The sequence below is a fragment of the Cibotium barometz genome, chromosome 7 (assembly GCF_041138505.1).
Source record: "Cibotium barometz isolate CiBa-2024 chromosome 7, ASM4113850v1, whole genome shotgun sequence".
Classification (NCBI taxonomy): Eukaryota; Viridiplantae; Streptophyta; class Polypodiopsida; order Cyatheales; family Cibotiaceae; genus Cibotium; species Cibotium barometz.
The window spans coordinates 23086892-23108737 of NC_141052.1; the positions used below are offsets into that span (position 1 = coordinate 23086892).

The 21846-nt window shown below is 39.3% G+C and overlaps 1 protein-coding gene across 18 annotated transcripts in view; it reads right to left on the bottom strand.

Moving 5' to 3' along the window:
• LOC147636792 (uncharacterized) overlaps nucleotides 1-21846 on the bottom strand; it is an 89431-nt gene that overhangs the window by 35990 nt on the left and 31595 nt on the right. For 17 of the 18 annotated variants that reach the window (XR_015266254.1, XR_015266255.1, XR_015266248.1 and 14 more), the window contains one exon: nucleotides 8538-8638. Coding sequence is in view for 6 of the 18 variants with exons in the window: in XM_086800340.1 (XP_086656466.1) it covers nucleotides 8538-8638 (101 nt within the window). In the remaining 12 variants the exon portion in view is untranslated. Of the gene's footprint in view, nucleotides 1-1274; nucleotides 1349-8537; nucleotides 8639-21846 lie in introns of those variants that run through there. The other variant, XM_086800344.1, reaches the window with a different exon arrangement.

The window sequence follows — 21846 nt, forward strand, 5'->3', positions numbered from 1 at the left end:
ACCCCAACTTTGTGTCACACTAGAATAAACATTACTTAATAGTTGTTGATTTATGTACAAGACCAAACATCTTAGTATTGATACATACCATATTTATAACTTTCTATAATATTGCATTCCAATATGTATAGTTATTTTTATCATCTCATCTAGTAAAAGACCAAACATCCTAGTATTGTTACTATCACTACAAGGGATTGGGCTCATACCCGCGCTCTTAGCCGCTAAAAATGACTTGTGAAAAAAAGTAGCGGGCCCGTGTATCAACGCGTGTATTCTCGCGGCCAGAGACATGCGTGTAAAAACGCGTGTACAGTGCCTCTCAGACGCGCGTATACACGGGTGTTTAGCCGCGTTTTTTTTTTCAGACGCGTTAATACACGCCAGTATACACGCGTCTTATTCTATTAGACGCGGTTATACACGGGTGTATAGCCGCATCCTGTTCAGTTCCAATGTCCCAGCCGCGTTTTTACTTGCGTCTGTACACGCGTTTCTTTTATTTAGATGCGCTTATACACGCGTTACTGCCAGTTTATACGCGTGTATACACGCGTTATTTCCAGTGTATCCGCGCAGATACACGCAATTTTTAGCAGTTTTGACGCGTTTATACACGCGAACAGAGAGCAAAAAAAAAATCCAGAGAGTGCTATTTGGTGCCTGAATACTGTTCCAGCATTCCAGCACCCAATAGCACTCTCTGGTTTAGGGTTTTTGGTGCATTAGACCATCCACGAAGAACATATGCACGAGGGAGATTAAGACAAGAACGACATGAATGCATACATTGTCATTACACGATTCAAGACAGCCATGAATGTAATACTATCGATCAATCAATTCAATATTACTATCAAAATTTCATACATGTATACAAGGGAGTCCATATCTCGAAGTAGCCCATGGCTTGAGTTTACAAAAAAATATATACAATCACATCCTAAATATGGAATGTGATACTACAAATCTGAGTACTACTCAGACCCAGATGATGACTCGGTGCTCCCCTCATGCTCAGATGAGCTCGCATCGGTCGGAATGTCCGAGGAGTAGTGCTCACGTCCACCCTCTGCAGCGGCGGCCGGTGGATCATCAGCAGCTTGTGCCTGTTCAAGTAATATATAGTATATAAGTATATATATATATATATATATGCAATTCAATAAACCAAAACCATTCGTTACGAATTTTCAAGTACCTGTCGACCGTATGGTCTCATGGCCAACTCAAACTGCGCGTCCGTAATACGTCCCTCGGCTCTGAAGATGGCCCACGTGTCACGTCTGCTATGCCGGCGAGCATACGCAGTATCGTGGGTTGTGGGCTTCCTCCCCGTAACCCGTCGCTGTATCATAATCAACACAATTTGTAAGATTAAAACAATTCATAGAATCAATGAATTAAGTAAACAATCAAATAAAGTGACAGGATACTTACGAACTCTGCCTCCCATGACTCGACGCCGCCAGATCCGAAATGCGAAGATCCAACGGTCTCCATCTGGATCCGTCGTGCCTCCACATGCTGCCTGCTCTTCACGCCACCCTCTGCTCGTTTCTTTGCCTCCTTCCACTCGCGTTTGTGCGCAGTGGCAGGTTTCTCGGCAGGATAGCCACCCGCAGCTACATTTAGCCGGTCATCGTACGCGAGTTTTTTAAGGTGAGATCTTTTATTACTTAAGATCTCCCTTATTCGCGTCCTTCCCCATACATCCGAGAATGTAGCATGTGGGGGATTGGGGTACCGACTGTGTACAGCCTCTATCACCTCCCCAACTAATCGGCTATTTTGATCTTTGAATTTAATAAAACAATTTCTATATGAGTTTGATACTACCCCACGCATGTATTCCATTACCTCCCTCCCCCTCGCATCCATCACTATCCCGCCCCTATCCGTCACATCATAGCAAACCACTCTCTCCATCTCTCTCATCTCCTCCTCTTCCGAACTGTCTCCTCTAACTCTTCTCCCTCTATCTCCTCTCTCACCCCGTGCCCTACTACCTCCCCCACCTCCCCCACCTCCCCCACCAAAGCACCCGCCGCATCCTCCCCCACTCCCACTCTTCCTACTGCTGCGGGTGGAGTCACGACTGGGGGATTGTCTACGTGACGGTGGCTGTGAGCCCTGACGTGACGGTGGCTCTGAGGGAGCACGTGATGGTGGCTGTGAGGGTGTACGTGAGTGTGTCTGGGACGAGGTATGTCTCCTCGGTGGACGTGGAAGAGGAGAAGCTGCATGCCGTCTCGTCGGACTCGGAGGAATAGACGGCACTGGAGTGCCCTGGATACTCGCGACAGGGGTATAGACACCAGGCAGGGAAGGAGGGGGATGGACATACATATACTCTGTAAGCTCAACCGGACCAGGTTGGCGCCCAAAGTGATTCATCATCTCCATCAACCAATTGCTGTACGCAAATGGATCGGATGAAGAACCTGGAATATCCATAAAGAACCTGCAACAAACATCATCATGTACATCATGGGCTGTCTCTTGACTCACACATTGTCATTACACAAGTCAAATGCCTGCAAACCCTGAAATCTGAAACGCGGCAGTTTTTTGTCTGCAGAAACGCGTGTATACACCCGGCAAAAAACGCGTGTATATACCCGGCAAAAAACGCGTGTATATGCGCGTGGAAAAACTCTGCAGACAGGTTACACGCGCTCCTACACGCGTTCCTACACGCGACCTGAGAAAAAAATTTCTCGAAAAGACCGACCCCCCGACAAAAACAGAATGTCCTTACAAAAGGACCAGCCATTGTCGCCCCTGTCAGGATGCAGCAACCCAATCGTGTGCAAAAAGACAAACCCAAAGAGCAAAGAGCAAAGTAAACAAATCTGACAAAAGAGACAAGGCACAGGACAAAGTGACTCACCTCTGAAAAAGTGAGTCCTCTCTGCTCCTTCTCTGCTCCCTCCTTCTCCCGTGTGTGTGCTCCTTTCTCTGCTCCCTCTTTGCTGTTGGAAGAGGCGAAAACAGGCGCACTGTTGATTTCTAAGTTCAAAATCTATATTTGGGGAAGGCGGGCTATGTTTAGTTTAAATATGCCGCCGCGTTTATGGGTGCGTTTATGTTCGCGTATATAAACGCAGGTATATTCGCGTGTACATGATTTTAGCTGCGTTTATACACGCGTTTTGCAGATATTAGCCGCGTGAATACACGCGTTTTTTAGGAAGTAGCCGCGTTTATACACGCAAATTGTAGGAGATAGCCGCGTGAATACACGCGTTTTTATGCTTTCATTAAAAATATATAATGAGTTTGTGTTTTCTGATTTGTACACAGGATGTCATCAACCTCTTCAAGCAGTTCTGAGGAAGATGAGACAATGCGTCATCGTAATCGCGATGTGTGGTTGGGACAACGGATCAAATGTATGTGTAATCGATGTCAAGGATGCATTGTACGAGCACGTCGAATTACCTTGAATCATATCTCCATGTATGGAGAATGGAATCAAACAGGTTTGGAGGTGAGTAGATGTAAATTGATGGTATTCAAATGACTCATGGTATCCAAATTAAATTAATAGAGTTGTAACATATAATTTGATAAATTGAAGCAGGATGCAGTACCACACCCTAACATGGTACCCTACGCGCGACGAGAGCACGTAAAGCGTCGACGAGATGATGCTGGAGCTTCGGGATCTAATGTCAGAGATGAGTGGGAAAGGGACGACAATAGCCCTGCACCTCACGAAGTTGTGGAAGAGGAGGTGCTTGATGATATGGTGCGAAATCTTTTTAAGGATGATCCCAAAGGTATGGACGACGATGATATGGAACAAGAGCATCTTTATAAAGCTTCATCGACACCGGTGTTTGAAGGGTGCACATTCTCAGTTTTACGTGCTTCCCTTGAACTACTTAATATACAAACAGTTTATGGATGGAGCAATGCAAGTCTTGACGCATTGTTGAAGTAAGCATTCTAACTTATAAATTTGAATTAGTGGTTTAAGGTTTAGGATTTAAGACTAATTATAATTGATGATATTGGATGCAGGCTATTGTCAAATATGCTTCCAAAGGAAAATAGACTGCCCACCTCAAGAGACATAGCGAGGCGCTATGTGACATCTCTTGGAGGACTGGATTATGATAAAATACATGCATGCGTCAATGATTGCATTCTCTTTCGTGGGACGCATAAGGAGGCTCTGACATGTCCCACTTGTGGTGAAGCAAGGTACAGAACAGATATGAAGAGTTTTGATGTACCTCGTAAAGTCTTGCGACACTTTCCTATAATTCCTCGCATCAAACACATGTTCAAGTGCAAATCTATAGCAGAGCTCATGTCATGGCATTCCTCACATCGATCGGATGATGGCATGTGGAGAATTCCCGCAGACACTCCTGCTTGGAAGCATATTGAAGATGAGTGGCCCAGCTTTAAAACAGAGCCCAGAAACTTGAGACTTGGCCTGGGTATGGATGGAGTGAATCCATTTGGTTTCAAAAGCACCGCGTACAACGTGTGGCCAGTTGTGCTGGTGAATTATAACCTTCCACCATCAATGGCGATCAAGAAGGGACATCTTATGTTATCCCTTCTAATTCCAGGGAAACATAAAGTCAAGCATATGGATGTTTATCTTGAACCACTGATTGATGAGTTGGAGGAACTATGGAGAGGTGTTGCGGTGGTGGACATTAGTAGGCCTCCCTCCTCTCGACACTTCGACTTAAAAGCAGTGTTGATGTGGACAATGCATGACTTTCCAGGATACAGCGATTGTTCTGGTAAGACGTCTAATTACCTCCCTACTCTATTACTATTGGCTATATATATTAATTAGACGGTTTGACTTTATTATTCTAACTTTTATTTATATTTTAACAGGTTTGAAAACATCGGGTAAACATGCATGTCCTGTTTGTGGCCCTTCGTTAGTACATGAGTATGCTGATGGTTTGTGTAAGACTATATTCGATAATCATCATCGATTTCTCCCCTCAGATCATCCTAAATATGTTGCTAGTAAGAGTAACATTCCTCCACAAACACTTCGTGCAAAAGATTGGAAGCGTATTTGGGAGTCTACAACTATTCTTCCTCCAGATGGCATGAACAGGTATAGTGATGTTTTTTCAATCTTGTTTTGTGTAGTCTCTAATTGGATTAAAGGTCACATAGAGCAATCCCTTGTGCAGGTACTCCATTTTTTTCCGGCTGCCATATTGGACCCATCTTAAGATCAACCATCTTCTTGATCCCATGCACATCTTCAAGAATGTGGGATCTGGTATTTGGGAACATATTACTGGTAAACGAGACAATGTTAGCGTACGTGAGGACTTGCGGGTCGCAGGACGTATGCGTCAAGCTTGGCCACGAGAGGTGGGTGGGCACGTTCGTCTTCCGCCTGCACCATGGATTATATCAAAGAAAGAGGAGAAGCAGGTAAAGCAGGCCATCACCACTTTGCGTACTCCCACTGGATGCATGAGATCATTGAAGGGAGCCTTTACAACCACTAAGAAAAGAGGCGTTGAGCAACTATATGGGTTGAAGTCCCACGATTGGCACAAGATGCTTCAAGTAAGTGTTTTCCAAGTCTTGTACGTACGTTGAAATTAAATTTTGTAATGCCATAAACCATAAATGTGCTCTTATGTGCGCAGTTCATACTACCTACTAGCATCGACCATTGTGCGAATAAGAGTTTGAAAAAATGTATTTATAAGATGGGCGAGCTTGTGAGGTATGTAAAACCCATGCTCAGATCACCCTTCATTATACCTTGCAAAATGAACGTGCATGAGGTATAACGTACTATTTATTTATTTTTCAGATATGTTAGTTCCAAAGCAATTGATCCAGCCACGTTGGATGATGCGCGTGTTATGGCAGTGGAGGTGGTTTGTTTGGTAGAGGAGACTTTTCCGCGAACCATTCTCACAAGTCAACTACATCTCATTGTGCATTTAGTGGACGAAATTGCTTTATGTGGTACTGTGCATGCACGTTGGATGTTCTTCCTAGAGCGCTTCATGAAGACCTTAAAAGACTTTGTGAGGCAAAGTGCAAGGCCTGAAGGAAGCATGGCCGAGGGTTGGTTGATACAAGAGTCGCTTGTATATATTTCAGAATTTCTTGGTCAGGTGGACAGCTCTTTGCCACGACTATGGAGCAATGAAGAGGACTTGAGGATGACCTCTATTGTGCCTCAAGGAAAAGGACAGAGTAAAGTAATTGACAGAACGTTGATTGATGATCTCAATTTCACTTGTATCCTTAATAGTGATGTGATGAGCAGATGGGTTACAAGATATGAGGATGCAAAGACAAAAAGGCAAGCAGAAAGAGCTCTCTTTCGGAGGCAACATGGCTCTCGGAAGGCGTACCCTAAGCATCTAGCAACACTTCCGAATGATATCCATGTTGATTGGTTGCATGAGGAAATGGAGAGAGCAGAGAGTGACGAGGGGCTGCATATCACGGCGGAAGAATGGGAGTATGCACGAGGATGCATGTCAAAGGTACATAGAACTAATGTTTTGCATTAGTTGTAAGTGATTTTCTTTTAATATTTATTCACATTGCTTACACAAATATTGTTTCTATTTTGGTCCAGTGCACTATGTTCAATGCTATATGGTGTGAAGGCAAGCATTTTCGAACACAAAGAATTGATGAAAAGAGAAATACACAAGATTGCGGTGTCATTAGTAGCTTTGAGGGAGCTAATGGAAAAATGGATGATTATTGTGGCATAATCCAAGACATATTTAGGCTTGACTTTCGTCGCTTCTTTGTGTATGTTTTGGATGTCAAATGGCAAATGAACGTGGTGGAAAAAGGGCCTGATGCAACGATAAAACGCCATGCAAGTGGATATGTAACTATTGACTCTACAAAGTTCTGGCAAACAAAGAAAGATAGGCTCGTATTGCCACAACAATGTGAGCAGGTATGCATTTTTTTACTAATGTGTTTCATGTACATATATATCTAAGCTCGCGTACCCCTTGACTTTTGATATGCTAATTAATTACTGTACTGTGTGTATTTGAGTAGGTTATCTATCTACCAATGGTGCATGACATCAAATGGTGGTACGTCATCCCTATTGCACCACGTTCCAAAGTGATGTATAATACATTCACTGATATGGAGCATATGGAGGATGTAACAAGCCGCAATGAAGATGACGTCGAACATGCCATTGAAGATGTTGTGATCGATGATCAAGAAATAAGAGATGATCGTGATAATGAGGATGAGCATGCCATTTCTCATGATCATGAGAATGACCCTACCATTGAGGATGATGGTGATGTTGATGAGGATGATCAGGACATCGATACCATTATCAATGGAGTACAGAATATCGATAGTGGAATAAATTTAATCGTAGCCTTACCAATTGATCAAATGGATATTGATGTTGATCGTTTGGCAAGGATGGATCTTATTGAAGATGAGATCGAACCCTAACCAATCCGTCACTGTATGTTCTAAATTGATGACATTTCCATCATCTCATATGCAATATGATTTATTCTTGAATATATTTCATTGTTGTAAATGCATGTAGTGGGATTGTGTAATGATGTATACTGTAATGTACTATGACATGGTTTAAGGAAAATAGTTTTTAATTTTGTAAAGGAATTCAGTTTTTTTTCAGTTTTTCTCTGCCATGCGTGTATTAATCCGTGTATAGTAGCGTGTATTTATCCGTGTATAATAGCGAGTATTACCCCGTAAATATTATCGTGTATAGGTGCGTGTATTACTGCGTGTATATAGACGCTTTTATACACGCGTTTATTAATGCAAATATACACGCGAATTTAAATGCAAAAATACACGCGCCCGATTCTATTCAAATACAGGCGCGACCATACACGCGTTCGTAATTTATCGCGTGTATGAAACGCGTGTATGGCAGCATTGTCTTGTAGTGTATACTATATAGTATATTTAGAAATTGTTATAATATTTCTTTTCCAGCATGTGTTTATGGGTGCACGCACACATATGTGTGTGTGCATATATGCTATATAGTATGCTATACTATATAGTATATTTAGAACTTGTTATAATATTGCTTTCCAGTATGTATTTATGGGTGCACGCACACACATGTGTGTGTGCATATATGCCCATGCACAAGTGTGTGTGTGTGTATGTGTGTGTGTGTGTGTGTACGTGTGAGCATAATGCTAAGAAGATTTGACTTTTATTCTAGTATTCATTTTTTTTAATGCCACATCACTGGGATCCCAATAAAAAATATTTCATTGTTTCGTATACTTGTGTAAAGAGCTAGTAACTATATGAAACATGTAAATATCAACATATTAGTGAAAGAAACAAAGTAGGTCAATGTATATTAGAAAGATAAGAAATGTATCTTCTTGCAAAGATCTTGACCTTGAACTTCTTCCACCATTTTCATCTAAATGGTATTAAACATAAGAGAGTTTGTAGTTTATGGCACACCTTATAGTATAGTTTTTTAAAACAATAAAGTGCTTTCAACATAATTTGAATATACTCACTTTTTGCTCTTTTTATCTTACTGATTACAACTTGAAGCTTTGATTGAAGTATCCCAAGGTCTTTGAGATGTAAAGATGTGAGGCCTTCACCCATCAAAATGCTGTAAAATAGGAAAGAAGAATTATTAAGGAGAAATGCCCACACATACATAAAGCCTCTATTTTCTTGAAGTCCAACTTTGTGATGGCACATAAAATGTAGTTGACATATCAAGTATATCTCAAAACATAACATGTAGTTGACATATCAAGTATATCTCAAAGCATATTCCTATATCTCAAAGCATATTCCTAAATCTCAAAGCATATTCCTACCTTTTAAGTTTTGAATGTGTGCTTAACAAAAGATTATAAACAATAAGAAAGAGGGTTTGAATGGCATCAAGCCATAAAAGATAATCACCATTATTCTATTATGGCATCAAGCCATAAAAGATAACCGCCGTTATTCTTTTATGGGATGAAGCCTAAAAGAGGCTTTTTATGGCATCAAGCCAAAAAAAATATAACCACCATTATTCTTTATGAGAAGGTAATATTTAAATAAAACATTAACAGAACATACTTTTATATGTATTACTCAATGACCACATGAAATAAGAAATAGAGTACATGCTGAAGAAACATCACACATGTGAAGATGTTCCATTTTTGATATTTTATCAAGCATTGAATATAATTGATCCAGAAAAGGTTATAAAAGAGAACAACTTAGGCTTGAATGGCATTGATCCATAAGATGGGCATTGTTATTCTTTTTGAGAATGTAATATTGAGGCTTGACTAACATTGATCCATAAGATAGCCATTGTTATTCTTTTTGAGGAGGTAATAGTCAATCAAATGTTAAATGACCCTTACTTATGGATAATAAATAAGTAAGGTAACATTGTAATTTATAATACTCAATCAGGTGTTGTTACCCTTATTCATGGATAGGAGGTAAGTAAGGTTATTCATATTTTTCATCTTTTCTAGACCTATCAATAAAGAAGATAATGTGAGAATAGATGGAGCTTAAGTTAAAAAACTTGATAAATTTCTAATACTCGAATTGGCAGGTTCCATTTCTATTGAATTAGGAGGTTCTAAAGTGATTTGAAATAATTAGAAATGTATAGTGAATTTTCTATTGAGATGGAAAAAACAAAAATTAATCGGAATTATTTAGCGTATCATAACTAGAAACAAAATTCAAAGTATATCATCTTGTCACCCCCTCGCCAACCTCTCCCTCTTCAACTTTCTCGCTCTCTCTCAGGCATCTATCAACTCCCCTCTTCCCGCTCTCTCTCTTGATCTCCCCCTCTCCTGGCTCTCTCCCTCACTTTGTCCCTCTCACCCCACTTCTCTTATTTTCTCAACCCTCTCTCACTTTCCTTCCTTTCTCTCTGGTGGACTGGCCTCTCTCTGGTGGACTGGCCCTCTATGTCCCTCTCTCCATCTCTCACTATTTCCCTCACAATTTGTCTCTCGCACTCTCTCTCTCTCTCTCTCTCACACACACATGCATGTCTTACAAGCTTGAAGCTATGAGAGTGACGTTCTTGACTGGGAAAAATCGAAATAAAGAAGACCTTTTGGAGATATAGTAGTGTTTCTTTGCACCTCAACTCCCATCTCACTATGTTTCTCCTTCTCCACAGTCAAACATAATAGTAAGATGTGAGTGCACTCATGGCTTTCCACACTGCCTGGTCTTCAAATCCTTCATCATGGGGGGACATGGCAACAGAACCTTGCAAGAGCCCATGGCTTGGGATAATGTGTCATGTCAAGGGCACACAAGTCCAATTGCTCTCATCAATCAGAAAGTAATGGGAATCCTTCCTCATAGGAGAAGTGTCAAATCTAAGAGACTTGGATCTGTAAAAAAATCCAAAGCTAGGTGGGACACTACCAAAAGAGATAGACAAATTCACAAACCTTAAACCTCAAGATTGTGAGATCACTAAGAGGAGGAGAACTGATATTGTCAATTCAAGTACAAGGTGGGGTGATGTGAAAGGACAAGGGAAAAGATAGACCATGCCAAGGAAACATATGAGTGAAAATGAATATTGTAAGCAATTATTACGTGCATCCAGGTTAGCTCTCTTTATTTTTTCTACTATATGGACTCAGCTTTGCAAGTAAGTCCAATCTTAACTCAAAACCTTTTCATAATTATTTGACTACTTGGAGAATAGTTTAAACTGATTTTGTATTTGAAAGTAAGATGAGTTGATACAAAATGAGATGATCACCCTAGTTAAACCATCCTAAGTTATGACCAAAATTGGAATAATGGGGTTCATAGTTGGTCTACCACAGGACATGACTTGATTCCTCCTAGGAGTTAATTTGTACCTAACCCTATCATGTGATTTACCAAGACCTCCTATGATTTGGCTTGGCAATGCCATTGTTCTATTAAGTACTAGGACAAGATCTGAATTGTTGGCTAGTAAGCAAAATTATAGAGCAGTGATAGGACTTCCAAAAAGGTGAATGGCTCTTATATGGGATTATCTATTTTGGTTTTATAAAGATGTTGACAAACACGGTCTCAAAGTGTGAATGATGTTGACGATGAATTTGTGAATAAGGGAACTCCCCCTAAGGAAACCATTCTGAAATAATTGGTTTGGGGAAACCATTTTGATGTAATACATTTAGTGATTAGTCTGGGGCAACTAGGTACTCCTCACTTGGGGAAACCATTCTCATGTAATATGTTTAGTGATATGTTTGGGGAAACTAAGTACTCCTCACTTAGGGCAACCGACTCTAGAAATACTTGGAATAAACGTCAGGGCAGTTGCCATCGTTGTAACCCACCACGAGAGGCGAAGTGGGGGTTCTTTCTAGTAGTTACAAGCCTGAGCTCAAAAGGTCCTCCATAGCAAGAAGACGATGAAGGGGACACTTCTTGTTATACTATGCAAGTGACTTTTTGTCACGATGTTTGTCAGCTCTAGTCAGAGTAATTGTCGAATGAAAGGCCTGGGCAAAATACTTCTTGGACCATTACCAACCAATGTCAACAAACTAGAATGGAATTTTTACTATCCTAAGAGGTAATTAGAAAAACAACCCAAGACTAATTTTCACTTGACATTGTGAGGGCTCTGGATGATGACCTCTATAACAACACCAGATACCACACAAGAGTGAGATTGCAAGAAATGGGGGATCACAAATCACCTACTCAAGAAGCACTTAACAAGTCAAGTGTTACCCTCTGAACCCTTCTGAATAAAAAGAGGCCCAAACAAACTTTTGTTACCTCTTTGGAGAAATGGATGTAATACCTTGCTCTTTCTCTAGACCCATATACTTTTATCCACCCTAAAACAACTCAGCAAAAAACCCCATGATGATAGCCTACACCTTGACCACCTTTTGATTCTATATCAACCTCCCTACTCAAATCCAAACCTGTCTTGCTTCCCACTCCTCTAAATAACAAATATACCCTATCTTTCTTCCCACTCCTCTTAAAAACAAATCTGCCCTAGGTTGGCTCCCCTCCTCACAGTCCAAAGTAACCTATCCCTTGTATCCCTTAGGGTACCTAGATCCAAAACACAAAACAAACCCCAAGCATATAGAGCTAACCTTCAGAGGTGCTTGATCCAGCGAATCACTCTTCCTTGATCTCCCAAAATCTATAGTTCCACTCCACCCTCTAGCTTCAAAACAACCTAGACTAAACGTTCCCCAGTTGGACAAACTCTACTTCTATACAGTACCTCAATTCAGGTCTGAAATTCTAAGTTCCTCAGGTTATTTTGATCCAAGTTGTAGATCATCCAGCAGTTTTTTGTATCTCTTACCTGACTTTGTCCAACTAAAACATGGAACTCTTAAACTTAAAAAACTATGTTCACAGATGAACCTCTTTGAACCGATCGTATAAACCAAGTCCCATTCTATGGTTAGCACACTATTCAATCTCTAAATTCCAATTGAATCCATTCAGTTAATGAAATCAAAACTGTATAATCAAACACTCTGATCATAGTACTCACAAACTCAAAATCCAAAATTCATAGTAGACCACAACCTGCTCAAACATCAACACCTCAAATACAAGCTGTTCTAAACAACCAAATTGAACTCCAATTTTGACAGATTCAGCAACACTTTCTCCTAAATTGAACCCTTAAAGGAAAGACAAAAAATGATGACAAGAATTATGATTTCAATGTTGAGGAGCTTGAATCAAGTGAGGAGGAGGAAGCTGGCTATTATCTATTCCCAACTATAATCTTTCAAATCACAGCAGAGCTGACATCAGATTCAACCATGTTGGAACCTAGGGAAAAAGCCAAGTTCCAATAGAGTGTCCTATATGTGCTTTGGTCCTCGAATTCTTCTAGGCCTTCATCTGCTCAATAACCTCTACTCTGGCTTTGGATCCCACATGCTCAAAATGTCCAAATCCTTCTATACTTCCACCACACCTTCTCATAGTAATGCTTCCTCTTCAATTTCTCTTTGATTCAGCCCCTTTGAACATCCAATTCCTCCATCCCCTGTTGTCCAACTTCTTTGATCATTCAGAATTCAAGCTCTCTCCTCCTGTGTTTAGCTCCACGTCATTTTCCCTCTCAATCCCATGTTGTTGTGCACCATGCATTCCCCTAATTAGCAAAACTACCTAGCTTCCCTTGGCCCTTTCCCGGCTGGTGGCATCTTCCCCCTATGCCAAGTAGACTAACATCTATGTTTAGACATTGGATATACACACCAGTGCTGCGTCATCCCCATGTGCATGATCAACCATGAGTTGTTCTTAACACCATCTTATATACACTCACTTATCTCCCATTATCCCTACATCATGGACATGCTATGATTATTTATAGTCATCCTCTCTTGGACTTACACTCCCAACAAACCTATGTCACCATGTGAACAAATTACATGTGGATGCGAGATGCAAATGACCATGCATCAACATCATGGACATCATTCACCATAGCTCTTTCTCATCACTCTCTTCATTCACTCAGCCACCTACCATTAAACACCAGACTATCAAGATCCAAGGACTACCTAGAAATACTTTTTCTCATATTTACACCTACCATGGGATTTTGCTAGGGCTCTCATCCCGCAAGCATCACCAAAATTCTCCTCACAACCCTGTTAGGGGTCCATAATGGTAATCTTGGCATGGATTGGTTAGAAGAAAATAATGCCAATCTCAATTATGAGACTTGGAAAGTCTCAAAAAGTAGTTACCTCGGGGAGAACTGGCAAATCCAAGTCACAGTTAATTAAAAAATTAGGCAAATGATAAAAGGTTCTTCAAAATAATTTAAGGGTGTTTGTAGTTAAACTCATCAAAGTCAATGATGATACTAAAAAGATGGACCCATACTGACAACAAGAGTTTGTGAATCTCTTCCTAGAAGAGTTTACTCAGATGCCATCCATATAGGGAAATTGACAATGTGATAACGCACAACCAGTGGTGGTAAACAGGCATATGACACTACAGCAGCACATAGGGAGCACAACAACGTTTTTTAGTAGCGTTTTTGGAAGAAAACTATTGAGGGTTTTATGATGCTGAGCAGAGATTTGTCGCTACTTCGCAGCATTTTCTCGCTGCTCAAGCAACGTACATAGTAGTGAAAAAATGATGCTATACTGTAAAAATATCCCGCTTCTTTGATGCTTCATAGTTTTTATCTTTTGAATACAATAAACTTGTACTCTGAGTTTTTTTGCAAGTTCATGCCTTTATCTATCACTTCTACCTCTCCTACCCTATCCTTCTCAAGCTCAAGTAAGTATATCTACTCTTTTCCTTTATCTCCTATGTAAACAAGCTTTCCATGAAAGCTTTCTTGTGAGTATTTCGTTTCTATTTCCTCTCTTTTAGTTTTTCTTTTCTTCTTTTTCCCTTCTTATTGAAGCTTAACCATTACAAGTATTTTCCCTAATTAAGAGCTCTCCATTTAAGCTTCATATGGTAAGAGATCTTGATTTTTCTTAAAACTTTTTTTTTCTTTACTTGGTTTACTTTTGTAGATTTTTAACACATACAAGCCTCACAAGAGATCTCTTTCTTGTAAGTTTCTTCTTTCATTCTTTTACATGTTTAACGGGTTTGTAAGTTTTAGGGCTTTTAAGATTAGGGTTTGTTATTAATACTTTTTTTTTAATTTGGTTTGATTTTTTTAGGTTTTTAACACATACAAGTCTCACAAGGTAAGATATCTCTTTCTTGTATGTTTCTTCTCTTATGCTTTTACATGTTATAGGGTTTGTAAGTTTAGGGTTTTAAGATTAGGGTTTGTTATTTTTTCCATGCTCTATGGATAGCCTTTATAGATCTGTGCTTCTCTCAAGAGATATCCATATGCCTTAGCCTCATGCATGATACTTATGCATGAGCCATATGCACAAGCAATATGCATAAGCTTTATGCATGAGGCCATATGCATGCCGATAGCTACATAGGCATGCTGGTAGCTTCCAATCCATGTTGGTAGCTACCTAGGCATGCCCGTAGCTTCCAATGCATGCCGTTAGCTACCTAGGCATACCGGTAGCTTCCAATGCATGCCGGTAGCCTCCAATGGGAGAGCCAGTAGAAACCTAGGCATGCCAGTAGCTTCCAATGCATGTCACTATCTTACTAGGCATGCCGATAGTTTCCAATGCATGCCGGTAGCTTCCAATGGGAGCCAGTAGCAAGTTAGGCATGCCGGTAGCTTCCAATGGATGCCAATAGCTACCTAGGCATGCCGGTAGCTTCCAATGCATGTTGGTAGCTATAGCCATATGCATGCATTAGCCTTATGCATTATCCATATGCATAATCCTCATGCATTGAGTATGCAGAAGAGTTTTAAGTATTTATGTTTTTTCTTGGACTGATGGCAAATAACTTGCAGCGCGGTGTTACACATGAAGAAGGAGTCAATATCCCAATATTTGTAAATAATATATTAGCCTCAAACTGTTCTTATCTTTTATCTAAAGAAGGTTATCTTAAATAACAACATAATTGTAATGTTAATTTATTTGTATGTCTATATCTTGAAGCAGCCGCTCTCTACGCAAAATAAATATGATTTTACATTATAACGGTGTTTGGAAGCTCTATTTGAAAGGGTGCAAGATGAAGGATATATTGTTACTGGAGGACATGATTGGCAAGCATGGCAAGTAAGTACATTCAACGGTGGTGCAAATGTCCAAGCAAGAAGCAATGGAAATGTGAGAAGCAAAGGGGGTGGAGCTACAAGGAACAATAATAATCGCAATGCATGAGATGTAGACTCCCTCAATGTAACCCCTAGCTCCATAGATTTTTATTAGACTTTATCTTGTATATGAGTTTTTTGGAATTAGACACTTATGTAATTCCACCAAGTATTGTAATTGAATTTCGACAATCCTAAAACCATGAATTGAAATTGTCCTTTTTTTTGTATTTGTCAAGTTTTACATTACACTTGTTGATGATAATGAGTAGGACATGAAGTTGTGTTAGTTTTACTATGTCTACATTAAAAAAAAAGAGTTGGGATAGACTCGAGAGTCTTATGTAGACTCCCAGTCTGCCCCAACTTTCTTTTACTATGTAGTACATTCGCTGCTTACTAGCACAAATAGCAGCAATATTTTGCTACTGTAGAGCAAAATATCACTACTATTTTTGTTGCCGGCGAATAACGAACCCGTTTTGCAGCGAAAATAGGCCCAAAATGGGGCCAACATCTCCGTACCCTTTTGGTTACAAAAGCGCTGCTATTTTCGATGCTAAACCCTCATTTTGTTATAGTGTGAAATGTCACTATGTGAGTGCATAGAGCTCAAAGAAAAAATCTAACAAATGTTGAAGCAAGAATTCATTAAGTCGAGTGTATCACCTTAGGGAATTCTGATCCTATTTTAGAAGAATAATGATAGAACCTTACAGTTATGTATTGACTATAGTAGGCGGTCTAAATATGAAAAAAAAATCCCTAGGATTGACAAACTTCTAGATCAACTTCACAATGCAAAAGTTTATGGGCATTATGAATACATTGTGATACCAATCAAGTAGACTAATGCTCCATTCAATAGGATCATGCAAGATATATTCAGGAGGCAGCTAGATAATCATGTCTTGGTGTTCTTTGATGATATTCTGATTTACATTAAGGATGAGAAAGATAATGAAAGCCAAGTTAGGGAATCCTAAGAGAGCATAAACTCTTTGCCAAGAAGAGTAAGTGCATCTTCTTTGTATACAAAACTGAATGCTTGGGATCCATTGTCTTAAAATAAAGCATTTCAATTAACCCAGCAAGAGGTTAAGATTAAGTGGATTGACCTCAAAACCTCAAAAAGTTAAAGGAATATATCGATCGCAAAAGCTACCAAAAAAATATTGTTGGCATAGTTCTTGATTGTAAACTACCCTTAGCTAACTCTAGCCTAACGTGTTATCCAGAAGTTGATGGTCAAATAAAAAGTACAAACCAAATTCATTGAAGACATCCTTAAGTCTCAATGTAATCCAAAGCTATAGTTGCAATACCTACCATTGGTAGAGCTTAGCCTAGCATAGGAGTATAGGTATGTCTTCTTGTAAGCCTTTTTTTTTGTCAAGATTGTATAACACCATAAAATTGGTATAATGAAACCAAATTCATTGAAGACATCCTTAAGTCTCAATGTAATCCAAAGCTATAGTTGCAATACCTACCATTGGTAGAACTTGCCTATAACTCAGCCTAGCATAGGAGTATAGGAGTATAGGAGTATAGGTATGTCTCCTTGTAAGCCTTTTTTTTTGTCAAGATTGTATAACACCATAAAATTGGTATGATGAATAGGATAGAAGCCCCTAGAAAAGTTATGGGTGTCATGGATCAACAAATGAAAACTGTCAAAGCTGCCCAAGATAGACAAAAGCACTACGCATATGCTAGAAGAACTTAGTGATTCAAAGAAGGAGACATGGTCTTCCTAAGGGTACATCCAAAAATATCTAGAAAAGTACAAAAAGTTGAGCCCTCACCTTATTTCACAAACGAAACAATGATAAAGCCTATGACCTATTGCTAGCCCCCCTCATTTAAAAATGCATAATATATCCCATGTAAGCCTTTTAAAAGCCAATGTACCTAGTCCTCACCATATCCTAGATGATGAGAAAATTGTTATGCCTTCCTAGAGCACTTTGTAAATTCACCCAGTTAGAACTCTCAATCTTAGAAATAGAGTCATTAGGGAACATCTAGTTCGGTGGAAAGACTTCTTGGCAAAAGATGCTACTTGGGTAGATGAGTCTAAGTTGTATCAAGATTTTTCCTACCTATTGTGGCAAGATGAGGACATCTAAATTTCTTTAAGGGGAGAAGGATGTAAAATTTTACATTTTCTCATATGTCACGACCTCCCCTTCTGCATACATACATATATATATAATAAAGGAGGTGTCCAACACACACACACACACATAAATATATATATATATATGTGTATAATAGAGGAGGTGGCCAACACCTTTCCAACCACCCACCCCATTAATCTTCACACTAGCTCTAGTGTTGCCTTCTCCACTAATTAGCCTCACAAGTGCTGGTCATAACTAGAACCCCCACATTTTTCTCCCTCTCCTTTCTCTCCTATAAAATCCCCCCTCCTCTCTCTCATCCCCTCTCCCTCACGCCCTTGCCTAGCCACCCCCTCACCACCCCTCACGTGCTCTCTCCCTTTCTCAACCCTCATAGCCTCTCCATCCCCCTATGGATACCCCTCTCCATCCTTACCTACTCTCATTCCTTCTCCCTCATGCACCCTCTCGCCACCACCTCTCTTATTAAACAGGTGACACACACACCCGCGCCAACTCTCCCCCTTCAACTCTCTTGCTCTCTCTCAGGCCCCTATTGTCTCCCCTCTTCCAATTCTCTCTCTCGTTCTCCCCCTCTCCAGCTCTCTTGCTAGGAACTATTAAAAAGACCCCTGAGTGGACAGGTAGTGAGCGTTCTGGTTGCCAATGATGCCATAGATACTCTGATGAAGGAATGATTGGAAATTAAGATTCAACCGGATATTTTGGAGGATTGTGATCAGTGATACTATGGTTTCATTAAATGATTATTTTAAAGATGGCTGAATATGTGAAAAAGGCCATTTCATATTGGGTGTGTAAGTGGCATGACTGGTGTTAAATTTGTATGAATATCCGGCTAGGGGGCCTAGGAACTCTTTTCCCTTGTACCCAGGACAAAACCTAACCAAACTCTAAATTGGATCCCATCACTACAGTGGTTGGGCGGTTGGCTAACCCATGGGACTAGGCTGGACTGATGGATCCGTAAAATAAGACTCAATTCTGTTATAATACGATAGATGAAGTAAATCCCAAATAGTAATTGTTCTATGGATAAGAATCAACAGCTGTGCCTCTCGATGGGAAAAAAAGCGTTGATCTCTATGATCCAAGTGTAAGTTTCTTCCTTGATCTGACCGAGTGTCTTTATAGGTTTGGTCGGATAAGTTTGGTTAGTAATGACCTTGACTACGTTAGAGTAAACTTATCCTGGAGGAATCGCCCGTGCTTTTCGGGCAAGGAAAGTTTTTCGTTCAGGGTTCGATTTTTTGAAGAACCGAGGGATTAGTCTCCTGTGCGGATATCCGTGGTGGGCGAGGCCCCGAGTGAGAGGACCTGCACCACGCAAGGAGTGCTTCTTCCATTGCTAGCATCCCCAAATCTGTTGCGCGGAGGGGCCAGGGATCTTTCAGCTGGTATCAGAGCGAATTGGCTAATGAGGATCAACTGAGAAGCCAAAAATGTCAAAAATTTATGAAATAACAGTAAAAGGTTGGAATTGTGTGATGAAATTCATACAAATTGGTATTCAGACTGAAATTCATAAGTTAGTAATTGGGTCTTCAGATGGAAGTACCGCAATTGCAAGAAATCCCTGACTTGCTTGAGGCCTAGACATGATGGTATTTACCTTATAAATCCAAGGACTGTGACTACCCGTATATACCGAGGGTATAACTGCAGCTCTTTACTGGCAGTATATACGAGTTAATCTAAGACCTTGAAATTATAAGCAAAAATGCTATCCAGATGATGAATTCGAATGTGGTTGATATGATTTTAAAATTGGTTGATATGGTTGAATTTGAATATGGTTGATATGATTTTAAAATTCTGGTTGAGAATTGATGAGTTGATTTGGATTCTGATTGGAAAAAGATGATTCTTGAATTTTGGTTAAAAAGCGTTAAGCTGAGCAAAAACCACAATGAGGATGAATAGGACAAGTGCCTGTGATAATGTTCGTAAACTGGAATGATGATAATGACTTCAGGAAATCATTATGAGATTAGTAGATTGTGCTGTCAGATTGCTACTGTTAACACTTGACCCGGTGGATCAAGTTAATTGGATGACAAATTGAGGACTTGCTTGACTTAAATTTCCATGGTCAGAAAGAAATTTTTCGGTCTAAAGGACCATTATTGTGTTAAAGATATGAATGATATGTTCTGAATGACTTATTATCAGATGATGAGTTCTATATAAGGGATCTTTATCCCAGGATTCTCTTGGATTGACCAAAATATAAGGAACCCTAAAATCAATTAGATCTTAAGGGAAAGAGTTGTCCTCTAGTTTGCGAGATGAGGACATCTCGCGTTTTTTAGGTGGGGTAGAATGAAGATTCCTCCCTCCAGCTTTTTGAGGTGTGCAAGTGTAAGAACCTCCCCTTCTGATCTTATAATTATTCCCCTCTCTGAAATAAAAGAATGATTCTGTTTTACCGTGTTTTGATCTAGAGAGAGAAAATATCTAGAGAGAGGTAGTCCAAAATTGATATATTTTTGGATATAAAAATTCTCCTAGTGTCTAAAATGGGTTCCCCTAAAACAGAAATTCAAAAAGAACTTTCCAATGTGCAATTGGAATTAATTGGAAATAGGTATAAAGGACCTTAGCCTAAGGGTCTAGATTTTTTAAAAAAATTAGATTATGGTCCAATTAAGGTTCCTATGGGCCAATAGAATCAATTCATGTGGGGAGGAGATAAATCCCATTTGTAAGAGAAGATACCCAAAAATGAGTGAATGCCCACATAAGATGAAGAGTATTACAAAAAAAAAAGAGATTTTGGGTATAATGATTCCATTTTGACACATGTGTAAGGAAGGGGAGTCCCTTCAAGGAGGTGCCTACTTCACACGCTTGAATGAGTTTTAAACTCAAAAATAATGTGATATTTTTATCTCCCCTCTCTCTTGGATCAAACCAAATCAAAAGGGAACCAAACTAGGTCCAAATCTTGTCCAAATTCAACCAAACTGAACCTGAAAATTTCTAGAAATTAGTTGGACTTGGCTAGAGGCCTCCCTCACCTATAAATAGATCCTTAGCCTTTGTGAAAAAATAGGAGAACTATACTATGCCAGTATTATGCTGAAATAATGATAATTTTTACTAATCTCTAAAATTCTCTCCAGATTGAAGAAATTGGAGCTTCCCTCTTTCTTCAATCTCCATTGGTGGCTCCATCAACATACCAAACTAATTGATTGGTTGGGGGCCTTTACTGTGATCAAAGAATCAAGCAATTTATAAGGTAAAGGGTGAATTTTGATCTTTTTCTATAATTTCTCAATGTTTCTCTCTTCTCAACCCCTCTCAAGCTTGAGAAGCTTAATTGGAATGGCTTTTTAATGCTATTGAAGTTAATTTAACGAATGGTAGTAAGGAAATACATAAATTTTCATTTATGCTTAATTTTAATGGTTTTTATGTAATTTCTCTCTCTCACTCAAAGAATGGTCATTCCCATGACCTATTCTCAATCCAAATGAAGCTTCTCATGAAGCTTTTTCCTAATCCAAGAATAATTTCTATGCTTGTTTAATTGGAGGCCAAATTAATGACTTTTTTATGCTTTTAAGTTAGTTCTTTCATAAAAATTTATGATTAAATCTATAATGGGTTAATGATCCAATTAGGGATCATTCTAATCAAATCCATAATGTTAAAGTTCATTCTTTTAGAATAAATAATAGCAATGGAGCTATGGCGAAATTTCTGTAAAAATTACACATAAAACATTTTCATTCAAAGTATGAAAAGAGAACTTCCTACCATATTCTAGGAATTATCATCCTAGATAAACTGATTGATTCTCATTGTAATCATAGAAATATTGATTTTTAGATTTATGCATAATTCATGAATTTTTAGATAAATTTATTTATCTATGAGAAATGATTAAATGTTAAAAGAGGAATTCCCATTACATTTGGAATTCCATGATTGGATGGGAAAAAGAGA